The 21792-nt window shown below is 34.4% G+C and overlaps 1 protein-coding gene and 1 pseudogene across 2 annotated transcripts in view; both read right to left on the reverse strand.

Annotated features, from left to right (window-relative positions):
* Positions 1-21792, reverse strand: part of EPS15 (epidermal growth factor receptor pathway substrate 15) — a 116510-nt gene that overhangs the window by 12248 nt on the left and 82470 nt on the right. For both annotated transcript variants that reach the window (XM_011367686.2, XM_011367688.2), the window contains exons 14-21: positions 19302-19463; positions 18721-18918; positions 13881-14084; positions 11930-12046; positions 11612-11702; positions 9478-9513; positions 8094-8230; positions 4182-4251 (exon numbers count right to left, since the gene is read on the reverse strand). In XM_011367686.2, coding sequence (XP_011365988.1) covers positions 4182-4251; positions 8094-8230; positions 9478-9513; positions 11612-11702; positions 11930-12046; positions 13881-14084; positions 18721-18918; positions 19302-19463 — 1015 coding nt within the window. The remainder of the gene's footprint in view (positions 1-4181; positions 4252-8093; positions 8231-9477; positions 9514-11611; positions 11703-11929; positions 12047-13880; positions 14085-18720; positions 18919-19301; positions 19464-21792) is intronic.
* LOC111744489 lies at positions 8770-8885 on the reverse strand (annotated as a pseudogene).

A 21792-nucleotide genomic window follows, 5' to 3' on the forward strand; every position in this document is an offset into this window, starting at 1 on the left:
AATTCTTCTGTTCTGTGAGACTGATATTTTGCTGGTTAAACACTAAATTTCTTGGTGAAAAAGGACAGAGATATAAGAGGTGTGCACAAGGAGGGCAAATGTCCTGTGTTTGTAACCTTGGGTATGTAATGCCATCTCTCTCAGTCTCGGTGGCTTCCAGATACTGAAATTTTATGAACAAGTAAACTACCTAAGTCGATACATTAAGACCCACACATATACATACATAAGTTAGGGGAAAACACGGACTTGCCAACTTAACCATAAGAACTAAAAAAAAAGTCCACCTTTCATTTCACAAACAAAAGGACTTCAAAAACTAAGATGAAAAAACAATCTTAGACTAAAAGAATCCTTTCTGGGAAAGGAGAGTTGGTGTCTCTCTCTCTCTCCATTGTCCTTATTTCACTTTAAACTAACAAAAAGTATATTACAAGTAACACTAGTCTGCATTTAGAAACCATCAAACTAAAAAGTAGTAATAATTATAATAATAATAACAAAAATAGTAGCTACCATTTACTAGGATAGAAACCACGATAAATACTTTAACATATTTTCTCATTTAATCTACCCAACAAACCCACAAGGTATAATTATTAACCTCATTTTATAGTTTAGGAAACTGAGACTAAAAAAACCTAAGGAACTATCAATTTTATCTGAATAAGTTCAGGCAGTTGGACTTGAATACTCATGTCTTAATCATGACAGCCTCTCTGGACTGTTTATGTTTCCATTCAATTCGAAATCTTACGACAATGCAGCAGATTTGAAACAAACCATTTATTTACTTCTTCAGAAGTCAACTGGTAAGCCTCTGCTATGTCACAGAAGCTCTGGGGTAGGAGAGTGGGGATACAACCTAGAATAGCTCCCAGGTCTCTGCTTAGGCAACTGAGTAGATGGTAATACTATTAACAGACATGGGATATCCAGATGTTTAGTATTGTTTTATAATTCATAGGGTAGACAACTTTACTTTGACATGTAACTGTGACACATTAAGTAAAAGACTACCCAATGAATAACATATTATATATAATAATAAACATTATGCTCATATACATTTGGAATACAGGGCTAATGACTTAGATTTGTGGTTAGCAGTATGAGCAAATGTTAAGAAAGACAATTCTGGAAGTCATTTATTAATAGCTTGGCAGATAAAGAGACTGGAGGCAATTTAATATCACAGTCCAGGTAAAACATGATGAGAGCTCAAACAAAGCTGAGCAGAAGGAGACAGACTATTTGGGGGTTAAACTGATAGGACTTGGCAATTTACTGGAGGTGAGGAATGATAGAGAAATCTGGGATAATTGGCTGAGGACCAATAATAGTGTCATTAGTACAGAAAGTAGAATGTAGGAGGAGGTAAAGATTTGCATTTTGTTTTTGTTTATACTACACTTTGGAGGAGAGACTAATTAGAAAAGATGATTATTTCAATTTTAAGTACTGTTGACCTTGACACCTAAGGGGAAATACCCAGCAGGTAACTTGAAGGTACTGGAGGCTATGGAAAGAGTACAGAACTAGAGGACTAAACCTAGGAGTCGTCGGAAATAGGCTGTAGTCGAAGGCACAGAACTGGGCACCATCACCACAGGAAGTGTGCACTGTGAGAAAAGCAGAAGCATCAAGCTAAAAACAGAACTAAAAAAATAGCCTCTACTCTTCAGCTTTTTCTTCAGGACATTGAGATTATTCTCTTGCTCCTGTTTTGAATAAAAGGAGACATCTGTCCCAGATAACTCCTGGGACCAAGCTGTCCTGAGGGAACAGAGACCAGCACAATATAGGGCAAAAGGAAAATCTTTTATAACGTATTAGAGCAGCAGTTCTCTTAAGTGTAGGCCATGAACCCCAGAGGTCCCAAGACCCCTTTAGGTAGGTCTATAAGGTCAAAACTATTTCCAGAATGTGAAGATGTTATTTATCCTCCTCATTGTGATGGTACTTGCAACAATGCTGTAAAACCAATGGTGGGTAAAACCACTGGTGGGAATTGAGGCAGTGGCACCAAACTATTGGTTGGTAGCCATTTTACTCCTCACCATCACACCCTTGCGGAGGTTAAAAAAAAGGTCAGTTGCACTTCAGAATGCCTGTCCTTGGTGAATCAAGAAAAATTATTAGTTTTAATAAAAATTAATGACCCTTTACACATCTTTTTAAAATTCTGAATGACAAAATGGGAAATGCACATAAAGCACTTCTGCTGAGTATGGAAGTATGACGGTTATCAGGAGGAAAAGCATTTCCACGACGGTCTGAGAAAAACGTTGAACTACCTGCTTTTTTAATGGAATCCCATTTTTACTTGAAAGAAGTGACAAAAAAAGGTTATTCAGATTTTGGTAGTTGGCAACACCTCCTCTAAAGGAAACAAAGTGAGCCTATCATTTTATGGAAAACAACTGATAGTATTTGTTGCAGATGATAAAAATCCAAGCTTTCGAGTAAAAATTAGAATCTTGAAAAGTTATATCTGCCTTATAAACTTAACATTATACCAATTCTTAGTCTCTGATGAAATGAGTGGTGATAGTAATAAATTTAAAAAGTATTTATAATGAAATGTGTCAACATTTGGAAAAAGTATAGGCTCAGTGAACCAATACTTTCCAATGATCAATGCATGTTACAAAATCATATAAGATTCATTCAATGTGCAAAATGAACCCATGTATTTTAATTTAACAGAGCATGAAAAGTTCACTGATAGTTTCATATTCCATACTGTAACTAACTTTGAAGAAACTAAAATTTGTTGAATTCTGATATAGTATCAAAGAAGAATATCCACAATAATCTGAAAAGGTTATTGAAATACTCCTCCCTTTTCCAACTACATAACTAGGCGGGCCAGATCTCTTTCATTTCACATATCAAGCAAAACAACATAGTGCAGCAAACTGAACAGTGCAGCAGAAGTAGATATGAGGACCCAGCTTTCTTCCGTTAAACCAGATATTGAAATAACTTTGCAAAAATATATAAATAATGGTACTTTTCTCACAGTTTTTTGGAGTTACTTTTCTTTAAAAACTGTTTTTTATATTGACAGGTAATGGGTTTATTATTGTTCTTAAATAAATGTTAAAGTTTAAAATTTTTCACTTTTAATTTCTAATATGGTAAATGCTGTGATATGACCCATACAAACAAAAGCTCTGAGGGTCCTCATTAACTTTTAAAAGTGTAAAAGGATCCCGAGACCAAAAAGCTGATGTACTTGATGATCTCCAAAGTCACCACTGTGGTTGCTTTAAATAACCTGCGTCTTCCCTAATCATTTTTTGTTGCTATTGTTGGAATAAGAGCCCAGTGAGGTTGAAATCTGGAGTTATCTCCCTCAACCCCAAAGAGTCCTTCCACGGACCTTTTCCAAGTTTCTTACTAAAACGCTTTCATTTCTTTCCTTAACATTTTTCATTTGATTGCTTCCTCTATCCTCCCAGTACCTGTCATCAAATATGGGGTTCCAAGAATTTAATTTTTTTCATTTACATAGTACATAAGTAAAGAGGCAGGATAATACAATGGAAAGATCAATGGACATGGATTCAGAAGCAAACTGATATGTGGTTCAAATCTAGTAAACTGTATAAACTTGATTAACTTAATGCTCTAGTCCTCAGTTTCCTGATCTTTAAAATGGGAATATTACTTAAAATGTTATTAAAAGGATAAATGGAAAATAAAGCATGAAAACTGGATGCTAGAATAACACTTTTCTCTGTCTGCATTATTAAAAGAACCTATCCACTATTTGCAAAGCTATTATCATTACCTATCGGAAGCCACTAATTTTAAAATTTAGACCAAGATACACAGTCGATGCTGACTTTGAAACTGCCCAGCAACACTGCTTTTATAAAGGAAAAAAACAATTTTTTATTTGTTCTACGATACTGACTATTCCATACATGTTCTAGAAAGATCTTTAACCTGAATAGTATTGAGATAATGAATAACAAGAAAAGTAGAAAGTGAAATATAAACACTTATGATCATTTTTATCATTGGTAGATTACAATTGGATATAATAATGCAATGATTTTAAAACCATACTAAATAGGACAAATACATTTGGAGACCAAAAAAAAAAAAAAAAAAGTTAAAAAAAAGGGTAACGTTTGCTGTTCAAAGAATTGGATAAATTATTTCCTTACCCGAATCACTAGCTGCAACAACAACTGTTCCACCAGGAGCAAAAGGATCATTGTGTGTCAATGCTTCCACCTAAACAAATTACACAAAGCCATGACTGAGAGAAGTAACACTTCATAGCTGAAACCTCATTGCCATACCAAAGAAAATATTCTTTACGAACTCTAAGTTCATTAAGGAATATAAGGCATTGGGAACAGTTTTCCCTAACTGATATGCAATTTTATTAAATCGAAATGATACATATCATTTTCTAATCTTTTATTGTGAAACATAATATCCATTCATAAAAGTATGAGACATATGTACAGTTTAACAAATAAGTATCAAGTGAACACATGTAATCACCTCCCAAGATACTGTCGACTCCTCAGGAGTCTTCATGTACTCTCCAACCATAATCTCACTCCCTCCTCTGTAGAAGTAATCATTATCTTGACTTTGGTGGTATTCATTTCTTTTCCTCTCCTTATAATTTTGCTACTTGTATAGAGCAAAATGTCATCCATTTCTAATCATCAATATTTTAATTTTCTTTTTGAAAGAATTTTAGATTCCTAGAACAGTTGAAGATATAATACAGGGTTCCCATATACCCTTCACCCAGCTTCCTCTAATGCTAACATCTAATATAACGATGGTACACCTATTAAAATTAAGGAATTAATACTGGTACAAAAATATAAACTATAGACTTTATTTGGAGTTCACTAGTTTTCCCATTAATGTCCTTTTCCTATTCCAGGATGACAGGTTGCATTTAGGATGCATAGTATTCTAACTCTTAAATATCCTAGTACTTAATATCAAGAAATGCTAGATTTCCATTTTCTGTTATCTAAAAATAGTTTCAGCATTCTTCCCCTTGGAGGAAACATGTGCTTGTGTATGGGGGATAGGGGGAAGGAGGAAGGGAGAGAGAGAGAGAGATACAGATAGATATACAGCTTTCTGCTAAAAAAAAAAGATCCTGCCACTTTCAAATAAGCCATGGAAAAATCTGGATCAAGTGGCAAAGGTGAGTGGCTACAAAGAGTGAGACTTTATCAGAAGCCAGAGATTCCTGCTATTGAACTTTCTATTTTAGTATTTAATCATAGTCAAACAAACTGTACATTTAGGAGGACAACTGAACTTTCTCTTTCTGGTACCAGGCTCTTTTTAAGAGTCCAGCCGAAAGACTTGGCAGACAAGTGAAAGGGATGTGAAAAGTGTTTTGGGATATTTATTTTCCACTCTGACTCATGGCTATCAATGTCATCCATTTCTAATCATCAAGAAATTAGACATAACAATCAAATGTCAAAGGATAATGCAGAGCTCAACTTAAAATTTCTAAGTAAAACAAATGTATTTGAAAAGAGAAATGTAATGCCAACTGGGACTTAAAGAAGTAATACTAAGGAAGTTTTTGGAACTGAAATTATAGTATTTATTTTAACTGATGCCAATGATATTATAAAACTAGCACACCAGCTTATACTCTGATTATATCTGCTGAATGAATAAATAGCAATCAAAGCCGGTCCGTATAGCAAAGTAACTTTCCATGCTTCCTGATATAATAGCCTAAATACCAGTGTGAGAGACAGTCACTGACATGATTATTAAGTAACAACTTTTACTGAGTCTCCTCTTGACTTTGAGGGAAAGAAAACCTAACAGGCCTGGTTTTTAATGATAGCTTGTAAGTTTTATGTACCATCATAGAGAGAAATACAAAAACATGCCTACATGCATGTCAGGTTTAATTTCTATTCCTTCATCATACACTGTGCAAATACCCTACAAGGCCATTGGGACAGCATGGGGAACAAGATGAACTGTGTGGCCCATGAAGAAATAAGTGGCTACAAAACTCTATGTTTAGTTTGATAATTAGGCAATTTAGTACACAAAAGTAATTTTCATAACTAAATTCAGATGGTACAATTTTATAAAATTAATGTTCCCAAATCTGCCTACGAGGTCACCTAACTCATCACTGAAATTCTCTTTTATATAAGCCATCCGCTCCCATCCTTTGACAGAATGACTTAGCACCTACGCAAAGCTACCACACACTAGCTAGGACAGAAGGAAATGCTAGTTGTTCTGTTTTTTAAAATTATATCCCTTTGAGGGCAGAAACTAGCCTTGAGGGAACAGGAATTTCTGGGAGAGATTCATGCCTGGAGGCATAATCAGAAGGCTTTTTTTTTTTTTTAAAGGAAAATCACAAAAATCGGGGGTTTTGGAGCTACAAAAAAATGAGTTAAATCTTATGGTGAAGACTTTAGATTTTGGTCAGACAGGTGTGAATTCAGCTCTATTATTTACTAACGTATCACCACTTAACCTCTCTAAGCCTCATTTACTTTATCTTAAAAATGGGGATAATAACATGAGTCTCATAAGATTATTGTAAAGATTAAATCAGGTAACACAGAAAAGAGCTTAGCACCATGCCTGGCACATAGAAAAGATTAGATAAACATAGCTGTTGTTATACTGCCAATTTGGTTTTATGTATTTTGTTTTGTTTTTCATGGACAAATTAAAAGCTGTCAGCAAGGGGAGAAAACTGGAGAGAAAAGAGAAAAAGTAAGTAGAATGAATGGCAGAAAAATTTCGCCAGGATAGAGAAATAGGAGAAACTCGTTTATTTTTAAATTAGGAAGAACTGCTTTGACTTTCTTGCTTTAAATGATACAAGTGAAGAATGAGAGGGTAGATTAAGGTGAGAGGAAAAGAATTTAGGTTGCAGCCAATTTAAGAAGAATTTGGCAAATGGGTCCACACTGCAAACTAAGTGTTGTTTATTTTGGAGAGGAAAACAGTATCCAGTAGCTTGTGGAAACCACAAATATTCAGTTACGGAGGCATTTGCTCAGTTTTACATCAATGGAAAATACCAGTTGTTGGCCAAGTAGCTCTTTACCAAATACAGTAAGGAAGTAGTTCAAGAATATGAAAATCAAGAATCAATTATTCCTTAAAGATGGTATTCTTAATCTGAGCATTAAAAGATAAAATTTTTGCTTCAAATGCCTGTCACTCAACTGACCCTTTCTGGATCTGGTTTACTTATAGACATGAAAATTCTGCCTCAAAAAATAAGCCACAAAACAAAACAAAACCCTCCAAAATTACAATTATTGAAACTGGGTGACAGGTACATGACAGTTTGTTAAAATATTTCATTATATTATTTTGAATGTTTAAATATCCATGATATAAAGATTTTGTTTTTAAAGCCTCCAGACGATAAAGCACTTAGCTGTATGTATGACCTTGGTTGCATTAAGTTAATTTTCCCGAGTACCAGTGTCCTTACTGTTAAAATAGAAACACCAATACCTACGTTGCAAGGTTGACGTGACGATTAGGAACAATGGCTGGAAAGCGCACAGAAGTACCTGAATCATACTATGTGCTTATTTAAATAGTGGTGGTTGTACTATGATGTTTTCAACAGTCTGACATTCAATGAGAATTTGTACTTTTTTATAAGATTAACATTCCAGATGTGTCTATAAAATAAGTGATTTTATTTTTCTAAAACATCGATGCTTTTCCTTTTAAACTGATTTTCATTATTTCAATAATGCATACCAAACATTTCTGAAAAGCTTTACTTAAAATTGGTGTATGGATTTCTAGTTCTTTATTTTTAATATTCCCGGTGAAATAATACTTGGCCCTTTGAAAGGTGGATTTGATTTTTGGATGACATAAATTATTCTGGTTAATACCAGTAGGTGATCAAGCTGTGAAAACCCACTCTGAATCAAAAACTAGATGGGTTGAATGAAACTAAAAATTTCATATGGCCTACTGGAAATAATATAAAAGGATTCTTTCATCACTGTATACTTCAAGAAACTCCCTTAGAACACCTGTTATCCATCTAAGTTTTAAACCCTCCTACTTACTGATGTATTACTGCTATTGCTGGCTGCACTGAAAGGGTCAGTACTTGAAGTGGCAAAAGGATCAGTAGAAGATTGCTTGAAGAAACAGTCAGATGCAAATGGGTCTGAACCTTTGAAAGGATCACCTCCAAACGGATCTAAAGAAATACAGCACAAATATGAGAGACTAAAAAATATTACACTGAGTTTCCTGTCACCTGAAGGCATGACAATTGCCATAATAAAAGACATTTTGAACCTACAGAAGCTAAGTTAGGTACTTTGTATTATGACTAATGATCATGAAGTATAGACAGTTCTATCTAGTTAAACAGTTTTAATTAACATTCTTTCCTACTTGTTCATTATTCACCCAAAGCATATCAATAATTCCAACACTTACTATACAAACGTTTCCTGTGTGCTAGGCTTAAATAATTTCTCTAAACTGGTGATTCTAATTTTGGGGGTGGGGTGAGGAGGGGATCACAGATTTCTTTCTGGTTTTGATGAGTTTTTAACCTAATAAACTTATTTTTAAAAATAAGCACATAATTTCAAGGGATTCCATTTTAAGACCTTTATTCTATGCTATTGTAACTAAAGAAACAAAGATTTCTAAATGTATTTCTCTCTGTACTCAAGTATAATAGCCAATAGTTTTGTTTTTTGTTTTTTAATTTATTATTATTATTTATGCCTACAGCACCTGATCTTTCTAGGTGGTCTCCCATCCAAGTACTAACCAGGCCCAACCCTGCTTAGCTTCCGAGATCAGACATCGGACTTGTTCAGGGTGGCATGGCTGTTAACCATGGACCATGACTCCACTGGGGTGCAAACCCAGGACCTTCTGTGAGCAAAGCGGACATGCTAACTGCTATACTATGGAACCACGTCCATAGCCAATAGTTTGGAAGAGGTTTAGAAAGCATAACTAACCAGTACACAATTTGCTTTATTCTAATGCAAAAATCCCAGAAAAAAAAATCTTAAAAGCCCAACATTTAGTTATTCTTTAAGGTGTTTCCTGTTCCTGCACTCATTGGATTAGGCTATAATCTTACAGAAACAAAAGTTCTAAACCCTGTAGTAGTGTAGCTCATTATACCCATCTAATCCTAGCCAAAAAGGAGAAATCAGTGTAAATATTATTAAAAGCACAAACATTGTTTAAAAAGTGAAGCTAACAGTTAATTAAGCAAATTTACAAGAATCTACCACTTTCTCTCTGAAAATGTAAGGCACATACAACAACTTAGTGGGGCCTTAGATCAGTTTTAAAACTAAATAAAAAGTCCATTTCCTATAATACCCAACTGAGAGTTCTCATTCTTAAATACAATATAAGCTTATAATTAAACAAAATCGAATTTAAGCTAAGATGGACCTCAATAATACTGACCAATTTTCCCAAAAGGATCATCCTTGAAAGGATCACCTGTGATAAAATAAATAAGCAGAAATCAAAATAACAATATTCACTGTTGTGGCACCATTATTTAACTTTAAAACAATAGCAAAATTTCTTAAAGCAAAATTTGTTTTGTTAACTCCACCTCAAAGCAGATTAAACAATGAATGCCACCCACCTTTAGGAAATATTTAAAAAAATAAAGAGGAAAGGCAAAACATCAACACACCTCATAAAAGAGGCAAATTTGAATTAAAGCCAACTCTACTTCTTGATCACAAGTTGAAGTTACAGATAGAGGGGGAAAAGACAGTCCTGACATCAAGAATTTTACTAACAAAATCTCTGCTCTTCATAGTAGTACAGGAATGGGTATCACCCATCACCATCTCAGAAACAAAGACAGTGAGCTTAACTGAAGTAAAAATTCTTATAGAATTGAAGAGTCCATAAATAAATAAATCCTTACATTCATGGTCATTTGGTTTTTGACAAGAGTGCCAAGACAATTCAATGGGGAAAGAATAGTCTTTTCAACAAATGGTGCTGAAACAACTGGTAACTACATGCAAAAGAATAAAGCTAGACCCTTATCTTACACCATATGTTGAAATTAACTCAAAATGGATGAAAGCTCTAAATTTAACAACTAAAACTTATAAAGCTCTTAGAAAACGTAAATCTTCATGACTCTGAATCTTAGATATGACATCAAAAGCATAAGTGACAGAAAAAAAAAGATGAATTGGACTTCATCAAAATAAAGAAAAGACAACACAGAATACAAGAAAATACTTGCAAATCATATATAAGTGACTTGTATTCAGAATACGTAAAGAATTCTTACAAGTCAACAACAAAAAGACAAACAACCCAATTAAAAAACGGACAAATGATTTGAATAAACATTTCTCCAAAGAAGATATACAAATGGCCAATAAGCACTTAGAAAGATGCTCAACAACATTAGTCTTTAGGGAAATAAAAAATCAAATCCACAATGAGATACCACTTCACACCCACTAGGATAGCTTATTACCAAAAGGATAGGTAAGAAGAAGTATATAAATGTTTACAGCAGCATTACTCGTAATAGCCAAGAAAGTGGAAACCACCCAAATGTCCATAAACCAATAAGTAAATAAAATGTGGTATGTCCATCCAATGTTACTTGTCAAAAAAAGAAAAAGGAATGAAGTACTGAAACATACTGTAACATTGAGTAAACCTTGAAAATATTATGCTAAATGAAAGAAGCCAGAAATAAAAGAACACATATTGTTTAATCACATAAACATGCAAATCTATACAGACGGAAAGTAGATTAGTGGTTGTCTATAGCTAGGGCTAGGGAATGGGAACTGACTTCTAATGGTTATGGGATTGCTTTATAGGGTGATAAAAAAAAAAGTTCCAAAATCATATCTTGGCAATAATTATACAACTCTGTAAATACACTAAAACCATTTAACTGTGTATTTAAAGGTTCAATTTATGTATCTTTTAACATTTTATATAGCTCAATAAAGATTGTTTTTTTGAGTTCTAATATCTAGGCTCATTTCTGCAATCACTCTAAGCAAATTATTTTATATGCCTCAGTTTTCCATCTTTAAAACTGATATAAACTGACCTGTCTTTTCACAATGTGATTCTGGAAATATTAAAATGCAAAAAGAGCTCTGACACAGTGGTATTTAGCACAGTTTATACTGATATCAGACATTTTAATTTAATAAACTTAAGTTTCTTTAATAAGATTGTAGGCACTTGAAGGGCAGGGAATCAGGCTACTTAACTACTATTGCTTCCAGTTTTAAAGCATGGTGTTGGCGCTTTTAGTAAATAATTGCTGGTTAAGAGTGCCTGACTCTCTTTCTTTTGGTCCTTATTCTGAAGAAGAAACATACTCTTTATCAGGGGCTCCAAAGAAATCATCGAAGGCTCAGTCTCAGAATTTAGTTTCCTGAAGAGAACGAATACTAAAATTTGAGCATATAAAACCTTAACTCTCTATTTTTGCTGTAACAACTAGGCCCTGAAAACTGAAGCCCTAATTTTTATACAGTTTATCTATTAAAAAGCCTTTCTGGTAAATCTATAATATAAAAATAAGAGTACTTACTGCCAACAAAAGGATCAGACTGGAAAAAATCCAAGTTTGTATCTGTGACTGGATCTGTCAGTGAACTTGATTCTACAGTAAATGGATCATCCTAAAAATAATTTTTAATAAGAAAATTTTTTTTAGGAACCAAAGTTTTAAAAGGTAACATTTAAAAATAAAATATGCTTTGAAAAATCAACTGATGGCAATATAGCAAATATTTCTGTGGTCATAAAGTTCACTTAACATATTTTTCCCTTTCCTTAGCCTAAAATAATATATAACCCATTTTGGGAAACCAGTGATAAGAACATTCACAGATAAAATTATTTTTACCTCTTTTGAATGTCTGTCACTATTAAATTCAGGACAACCTTTTTCATTAACAGCTGCAGTCACCACTTCATTTTCATCAGTCACACCAGAAGGCAGTATCTCAGGACTACTTCTCGCCTACAAAATATTAATGCTACATGAACTAAAGATGTATTTTCTACTTGGCAGAGGAAACTGAAATCAAAAATAACCAAAAGTTACTAGAAATTAAAAAAAGACAAGCAGAACATATTCGCTGAATGGCATCTCCTATAATCTTCCTTGGGAAAATGCTATCGCCAAGCATCGAAGTCCTGATAACTTTAGGTCTTTCTTAACCACTTCCCTTTGGTCATCCTTCAGCTAGCCTCAAAGTTGTACTGAGTCTACTGTCTACTTCTTTCTCAAACTCTTCCCTTCTTCTCCATCCTCTCTGTCACTGTCATCCACTTAAGTATCGTTATTTCTAGTCCGATTACTGTAGTAACCTTCTAACTGCCTTCCTGCCTGTAATATGTGCCTTATAGCAGTCAAAGTAGTAGTTCTAAGCTGTGAATCTGATCTTGACCCTTTTGGATAAAAATCTCTCAATGGCTTCCCATTGTATTCTGGATTTATATCAGTAGATTAATAAGGTTTAAGAAGTGGCAGGGGCAATCTCCATTTCCTACCACGCTATGTCTTTGAAGGATAATCTAGTAATTTTACCTTCTGTACTTAAAATAATATTCTATAATGAGTCCAAGACTGTACTGTCTAAATAAAATCAAATCTGTTAATTTTACATCCTTAATGTCTCTCAAATTTGTATTCTTCTACTCATCCATCCTGTTACTGCTTAAGTTTGGACTAAAACGACTCTCACACAGACCATTCCAACAGTTTCTTAACATATCTCTATGTGTCCAGTCCCACCCTCCAATCTATCTTCCACATTTTCTAAAAGACAAATTTAATCCTGTCACTTCTTGCTTGAAATTCTTCAATGGCTACTCACAGTAATATGATAAATTCCCCAATGCTTCCAGATGAATCCACATTTCTTACTCTCTGGCCCCTTCTGACCTAAAAGTGGTCAATTTTATCTAAGTACACATCACAATCAACCAGGGAATTTGTTTTAAACATATATGTACCTAGCTCCATCCTAGAAATTCTAGTTCAACAAGTTTGGAGTAGGGCTCGGGCATCTATATTTTGATGAAGTACCAGAGGTAATGCAGGTGCCCACTGGGAGAGAGCCTCGTCTCCTACCAATACTCTCTGTACCTTCATGAGATATCTTCCGAAAACTTCACACAACCCTGTGCAGCGTGTTTTCTCGCATCTCATACCGACGCTAATACTGTTTTCTCTGCCAGGAATGCACCACCATCTTTGCTTAACCCCTTCTCACTGTGTAGGTCACTTGTACAGCTTTCCCTACAATATCTTCTCTGAGCCCTCTTGAGGCTGTCCTACCTGAATATCCCATGCTTCCTTTGTCATAGCCCTTTTACACAGTGTTACACTACTAGACTGTATGCTGTGTGAAGGTAGGGTTCTTTTGTTTTTTGTCTCTGTAGCTCTCGCATGTAACTTAGTAGCACTCTTGTGCCTTGTTGGTGCTCTCTAAATAACTGGTAAATAAATATCCTTAACACTGTGAAATAAAGAATTCCTTTTAGCTTTGGGTGAGAGTATATAAAAACTTGTTTGAAAAAGTTACTATCTATAGAACTATTGCTTTGAAAACATGCTCTATAACAAATATATTGGTTAAAATTACATTTTTACACTAGTTAAAACTGTTAGAATTGTTGGATCAGTACCCACTCTCTGCCTCTGGGGAAAAAAAAAAAAACAAACCTCAATTGTCCTCAGATGAGGCAGGCCACATTATTTCTATCAGGTATGATGTCAACAAAACTTTGATCTAAACCAAGTTTTTTTCTGTAGTTAATTATGAAGATTATGGAACTATTAGACTCACTGGAGACTCCTGGTGTATGGGCTCAGACTCTAGGTTGCTCTGGCCTTCAGCATGCTCATTCAGGTTGGCTGTTTCACTGCTGCTGGTGCTCAGGCTGCAATAATCTGTAGCGCCATTTACAAGAATGCTGTGTGGGCTACTGCACCAATTTAATTGAGTATTATGGTTTTCCAGCTCTTTCATTTCCATCAGTTTCATCTGCATCTGTCAACACAAAGCAGAAGTATAAAATAATTTATTATTAGAAAGACAAGCAACTATATCACTATATCCCTGGACTTGGTCAAGGATAAATTTGCTTCCATAAGGAGAATACTCTGGGAATGAAGCATGACTTAAAGATTTCAGTAATCTATCCTAGTAACTTCTCTTCTTCAAATTCCAAAACATAGACTTGCTTTTGTACATCTTTTGAAAGCTCCAAGAATTATGATTTGAATATCTGCATACTGGTGGTTGTTTGGGGTATAATAAGAAAAAAAGAGTCAGGGTATTGGGGAAAAGATAGCAAAGTGACAGAGCAAGAGAAGATTTTGTAGTGAAGCTTTAGAAGAGATAAAGGAAGTTGAAGGAGAGGATACAGGCTTTCCTCTGTATCCATGGTAGGAGCCATTCATACTCCTACCATGCTCCTACTAGGAAAGAGAAGAGTGAAGACAAAGGTAAAATGAGCTCTGGCATTTTATTAATGGGCTCTAGGAAGAAGTCTCTAAATCTAAGCTATGCAAACTTGTGAAATAAAGGCACTCAGAGTTTTTTTGATCCCAATATCCAAGTGTCTCTATACTCTTAGGACAATAGTGGGACACAGAGAATAGAATTCGATAAATTTTTATACGTAAAAAAATGTTGGGGATCAGAGGCAGGAAAAAATAGTTAGCTATCCTAACATCTATAAAAAAAAAATTTACAAATATCTCAAAAAAATTGAGACGGTAGAATCAAAAAATGTTTCTAATGAAAAGGAATATTCCCATTTTTCATAAACTATATATTTTAAATATTTTTATTTGTTAGCATGCTGTGCTTTTTATTTTTAGCAAACATAAAAATTACCTACTGACATTTCATAAATTAAGGCTGTTTACCGACTGTTATTTTTCCTCGTAAGGTTTTTTTTTCTTAAGACCTTAAGGCTGAGCCCTATTTAATTATTTTTCAGTTATAGTTGACATACAATAATATCCTAGTTTCAGGTGTATAACTTAGTGATTAGACATTTATATAACTTATGAAATGATTACCCCAATAAGTCTAGTACCCATCTCTCCCTAAGGTTTTTAAGTTGCTCAGTTTGGAATCTACAGTTTATCACAGATCTTTCAGGGTCGTAACCTAAGGAGAGAAGACTATTGGATTAGGAGACAGATATAAACCTAGCTTTGTCATCTTTTGGTTCGGTGATCTTAGAATAACCTCTCCAACCCTCTATTCTTTAATCCAAAAGGTAGTAACAATAACTTGTTATACAAAGCAAAAGATGTATATGAAAGAGCTCTGTAAAATGTAAAGGACTATGTAAACGATGGACACCATGTGTAAAAGTGCCTAGCAAGCTCCATTTCCCATTCCTAAAGCAATGATGTTTTCCTCTGTTCCTTTTCCACTAATTTACCCCATTTTAAAAAAGTAAAAGACCTTGAGCTCTTTGAGGGTAGAGACTACAACTTTTGTTATCTCTAACATCTAGCACAGTGATGCACACTATAAGTGCTTAATATCTGTTCAGTTAATGAACACAAGCATTGTGCTTATAAACAGTTGACATCAAAAAGCATATAAATCTATCAAATTGCATTGTAGTTAAAATTTAAACTAACAATCCAAAAATACTACACATTTGTAACATACAGCATATACCTTGTATACTCCTAGTGCTATAGTACAGTGGCTTACAAACGTTTTACTTTAATTCATAGAAATAGACTTTACATACTAACTCAGTAAATATATATATGCATATATCTGGATATAACTCTCTGTGTATATATGTATACATAATCACACATAAAATATAGAAATATACTCAATTATATAATTTCTACATGATTTTATAACACACACACATACACATGCACTGGTGAAACACATTTCATGAAGTAATACTTATCCTTACTACATGTAATGCATTCTGATGTTTCCTAGTCTCTATTTCATTTTTAAAAAATTTTTTATCATGACCATTGAGTAAATTTCAATACCTATTACAACTTTGCAGTCAAAAATTTAAAACCTTGACACTAAAATAATACCCATCATATAGGGGAAGCAGTAAGTGGAACACTTGCCTATCGATTCTATTTAGGACAGTTTATTCCTCACGGTTATTTCTGAAACAATCAGAATCTTGAACAAAACTAGGCAATCTTGTGTCTGGCTCTCTCATGTACCTGTTACTAAGCCTGTGTTCTTCTTCAGTCTCTGCATAAACTTAGACGATATAAAAAAATCGGTCATGCAACTAACACAAGCTCTCTGGAAATTGTGCAAAGGAAGTGCAATAAACTATCAGAACACTTTCAAAATACTTGGATAAAATAGTATGTATTGTATAAGTACAAACATATAGATTTAAGGTCAGAGGTTCTTTGTTTTGTTTTGTTTTTTTTTTCCTACAAATACTAGGTAAGAAGAAGAAAATGCAGCATGTTAGAAAATTTTATTTCACTTATTCCTCTTTCCAGAAAAGCTATAGTTTAAGCTTTAGAGAGCAATGAAAGTCTCAGACAGGTTTATAACCAGATTTTCATTTTTATAGACCAAAGGGAATATACTGCCCTCTGCGGGAAAGACACACAAGCCACTGAGTCAAATGTAAGAAAGTGGCATGTTTATTCTTAAGGTTTGGAAGTCAGATTCAAGGACATAATTCCTCCACAGATACGAAATACATCTGGCACACTTGGTGGTACAGTTTACTGAGGCTATTTTCCCTGCTCACAAACAGTTTTATTTTCCCAATGATAATTTATAAAACCCAGAAGGCTTTCTACTTTTTTTATTTATGCTCTTTCATTTGAAAGAAATCTACTTTCGAAAAAGTCAAAGAAAATAAAATGAAAAAACAAGCTAGATTGGGAGAAATTATTTGCAAATCAAACATCTAACAAAGAACTTATATCCAGAATATATTTTTAAAAACTTGTAATTTAATAATAAGACAAACAACCTAATTTTTAAAATGGTTAAGATTTAAATAGACATTTCGCCCAAGGAGCTATGTGAATAGCTAATAAAGCGCATTAGAAAAGATGCTCAATATCACTAGTCATCAGGAAAATACAAATTAAAAAAACACTATGAGATACCACATTATGCCTACTAGAATGATTATAATAAAAAAGATAGATAATAAAGTGTTGGTACAAATGTGGAGAAACTGAAATCATATATTGCTAGTAGGAATGTAAAATGGTACAGCTACTTTGGAAAACAGTTTGGCAATTTAAAGTTAAGGAAGAGTTAAACATAACTTGATAATATAACCTATTCCATACCCAAGAGAAATGAAAACATATATTACACAAAGAATTGTATGCCAATGTTCATAGCAACATTATTCATAATAGCCAAAAAGTTGAAAGAATTCAAATGTCCGTTAACTGGTGAATGGATAAACAAAATACCTTATGAACATTCAATGGAATATAACGTTCATACATGTACAACATGGATAAACCTCAAAAAAATTATGGTTTCAGTTTGTTCAAATTCAAAATAAAAGGAATGGGTTATGTCCAAAAAAATAATAAATGGAGCCAGTTTAAAATGGAGCTGGGAGCTGCCATGCCAGAGAAGTTGCCTTGGCAAGTCTTATGCTTCAAACCTTTGGAATGTTAAAACGGGGCAAAATCACCTGTGGACTGGGCTTAGGGCAACACTGTGTCTCAAAGAACTGTTTGCAAAGATAACAAGAAAGCAGTTATTTTAACTACTGGACAGAAAATTAAAAACACTGTTTAGAATTAATATCACTATGTTATGTTATCTGCACCAATAGAAATGCCTTCCTTCTATTGATGTAATTGTTCCCCTTCCCTTTCTCATAAATACTCATTGCCTTTGTCTCTTAATTGGAATACTATTTGGGCTTCGGCCTGAATAGCTATTCTTATTGATGTCCAATAAACGCTTTTCTTTTGGTCTGTCACTTTGAAAGGCCCTTTTATTTTTAAGTCAACAGGTACATTGCTCTCTACATTCCTGTCTAACCATCCTGCTATCATTCTATAAAATACTGTCCAGTTATGAAGGCCTAGAAATAACAAAGTGAAGTATCTATCTATACACTGGACCTACCACAGCATGGCATATGCATCTATATAAAAAAACAATTTTCTAGTTTAAAAAAATAAAGGTTGCCAAATAAGCAACATTGATTTCAAAATGAGAATCACAAAAGAGAGATACTGGGTTATTATTTATAGAAATAAGCAACACTTAGTTGGTATTTATGTATCAAACACTATGTTAAAAGGTCTCAAAGGTTTTGCCTCCTTTAATCCTCACAGCAGCTCTAGGGGTATTGTTAATTCTCCAATTTTAAAAATGAGGAATCTGATATTAAAGTGATTCAGGTAGTAAGTGGCAAAACCAGCTCTTAAATCTAAATCACCCAACTACAAAGCCCACACTCTTGACTATGACTCCAGTGATTATCATCGGTTGTATTAGATGTATGATAGTTTAATTTATGACAGGTGACAAGAAACCAGTTTGCATAAAATGACTGAAAAAGGAATAAAAAAACTAGGCAGAGAGAGAAGTTGAGAAAGTATTATTTACTAAAAGGACGTGACGGCCCATTTGAGTGTTATTTCTCACTGGTGCAAAGACTTACTGAACTGATTTCCTGCTGTGAATCGTGCAGGTGCTGCTGAAGAGGACCCAGCTGAGCCTTCCCTGACTCCACACTCTCCTCTAGTTCTGCTGTCTCTTGCTGTAGGCGACTCAGCTCTTCCCTAGCTTTGGCCAGCTCTTCCTCATAAGTGGAGATCTGTGATTCTTGACTAGTTAATTCAGCTTTCAAGGATGAGATCTATAAAATGGAGGTGAATGAGAAGAAAGGGGGATTAAAAAAAGAAATGTCATTAAAATGTTCCATAATGCAGTATGTTTATTTGTCTAGTTTACTATTTTCATGTTTTTTGATGTAAGGTTTTAATAGAACAGAGCAATTAGGGGAAAAAAATGGAGAGTTGTAGACATAAGTACCATATTTTCAACTAAAATTTAGAAAAATAGTATATTAAGTACCCTATTTTCCCTAAAGAGGGCCTATAATTTCTGAATGAACCATGTTCCATTTCCTTCATGTGCCCAAACTATTGATTAGAGTGCCACCTAAGAACAACAAGAAGCAGAGCATGTTTCCATTTTAAGCCAGGTATAGATCCGCAGCAGTAAATGGCCAGACTTTACCAGCTGGGCCTCCTCAGCGCATCTCTTTCTGACTTCCTTGAGTTGCTCCTCCAGCTGGGCTTTCTGCTCGTCCAGTCCATCAAGGAGTTCTTGTACTTGCTGTTTCTGAGCCTGTAGCTTTTGCAGATTAGTATTCTCCCTTTGAACTTCATCTTGAAGATCCTGAAATATAAGAAAATTAACATATTTATTCTCTTTGGAGGCAGAGTTGAAGGTTAACAATTTCTAAGAGCCTATCTTAAGGGAAAATACCATCTTGTCTTATTAAAGATATTGTGTTGGTGGACTGGAGGACTCATGACTTTAAATACAATCTTTACCTGAGGACCTCTTCCTTGAACTCCAGATTTAGATGTCCAAATTGCTTACTCACATCTGTGCTAGCATGTCTGATGGGCTTCTCTAACATATCAAAAACAGAACTGGCATTTCCCCCCACAAATCTGCCTTATCCTCAATCCTCTCCCTTTCAGTTTCTCTGGCCAAAAAATACAACATCTACTTTGACTCTTTTTCTCCTATCTCATCTCCAATCTGTCAGCAAATATTGTTGCTTCTTCCTTCAAAATATATTTAAAAACTGACCACTTTTTTCTTCAACCTCGGTCCAAGTCACTTATATCTCTCCCGGACTGCTGCCTTCTAACTGGTTTCCCTGCTTCCACTCATGCTACCCTTCAGTTTATTTTCAGAACGACAGCCATGTTAAAAATCCATGTCACTTCCCTACTCAAAACTCTACATTGCCTCCCTATCTCCCTCACTATGAAAACCGAAGTCCCACCTTCATTTCCAACAACTCCCTTCCTTGCTCGCTCCCTTTCAGCCATACCGACCTCATTGTTGTTCCTCAAACATGCCAGATGTGTTCTCTTCTCAGGATCTTTCACTGATTATCCTTTCTTTCTAGAAAGTTCTTCTCCCAGGTATCCATATGGCTCAACCTCTCATCTCTTTCAACTCTTTGCTCAACTGTTTCCTTCTCAGTGAGGAGTTCCCCAGCACCACCACCACCACGTCCCTCCCCACTTCTAATTCTCCTTCATACATAGTTTATAATTTCATTTACTTTCTGTAACAGCTTTATTGAGATAACTCACATACCATACAATTCACCCACTTAAAGTGTACAATTCAAATAGTAAATTTACAGAGTTGTATAACCATCACCACTACAGCAATATTGGGACATTTTTATCACCCCACAAAAAAACCCCATACACATTAGCAAGTCACTCCCTATTTTCTCCCAATCACCACCAATGGAATCGTACAACATGTGGGTTTTTTGGTGACTGTCTTTTTTGTGGCTTAGCATGTGCTGAAAGTTCATCTGTTTTGGCATAAAGTAGTTATTTTAAACAATTTTATTAAGGTATTATTTACACACCATGAGTTCTGGCTACTTTAAGTATACAATTCACAAGTTCTAGTAAATCTATACAATTGTGCAACCATCACCATAATCCAATTTTAGAACACCTGCATCACCTAAAAAGTTCCCTCATACTTCTTTTCAGTCAATCCTCACTCCCATTTCAAGACCCAGGCAACCAATGATCTGCTTTCTATTGCTATAGTTTTGCGTTTTGTAGAAACCTAACATAAATGGAATCATATGATATGTAGTTTATTGTACCTGGTTTTTTACACCTAGTATATTTTTGAGATTCACCTGTGTTGTTGCATGTATAAGTAGTTTGTCCCTTTTATGGCTGAGTAGTATTACACTGTATGAATATACATTTAATGGACATTTAGATCGTTCCCAGTTTTTGGCTAATGTGAATAATACAGCATATAATTTATCTTGTTTATGGTTTTTATCCTTCCAGGGATGTTTGTGAGTTTTTAGTCACTGCTGTATTCCCAGTTCTCAGAATGCAACAGAGGTACTCCATGAATATTTAGTGAATGATGAATGACATCATAAAGATGTCAGTTCCCTCCTAATGAATCTATACGGATCAAAGGAACAGAAAAGAAAATTTAGACCCAAATCTAGGCATATACAGAAAAAAAAAATGATATCAAGACATGACATTAAGACTGATTTGAAGAAAAGAGAACTAGTCATAAATGGTACTGGGCATACCCATATAGTAAAAAGAAAAAAAAAAAAGTCTCAATCACACCAAACAGAAAAATAAATTCCAGGTATATTATAGACTTAAATGTGAAAGACATGCTTTAAGATGTATAGAGGAAATAGAAATCTCAGTGTAGGAAAGACTTTCTTTAAACAAACCAAAAAATTAAACCATTTTGAAAATGCTGAACTTGTTTACTCTTCTGTGTGCCAGACCTTATGCTTAATGATAAAGACTACAGAGATTTTCAAAATGCACAATGGGAAATTTCTGTACCTTCTGCTTAATTTAGCTGTGAATCTAAAATTTTCCAAAACATAAAGTCAATTTAAAAAAATACAAAAGAGACCTTGAGAGACAGAAGACACTGCTGTCATCATTACCACCATGAAACCCAGCAG

Source organism: Pteropus vampyrus, unplaced genomic scaffold (genome assembly GCF_000151845.1).
Source record: "Pteropus vampyrus isolate Shadow unplaced genomic scaffold, Pvam_2.0 Scaffold135, whole genome shotgun sequence".
NCBI classification, from domain to species: Eukaryota; Metazoa; Chordata; class Mammalia; order Chiroptera; family Pteropodidae; genus Pteropus; species Pteropus vampyrus.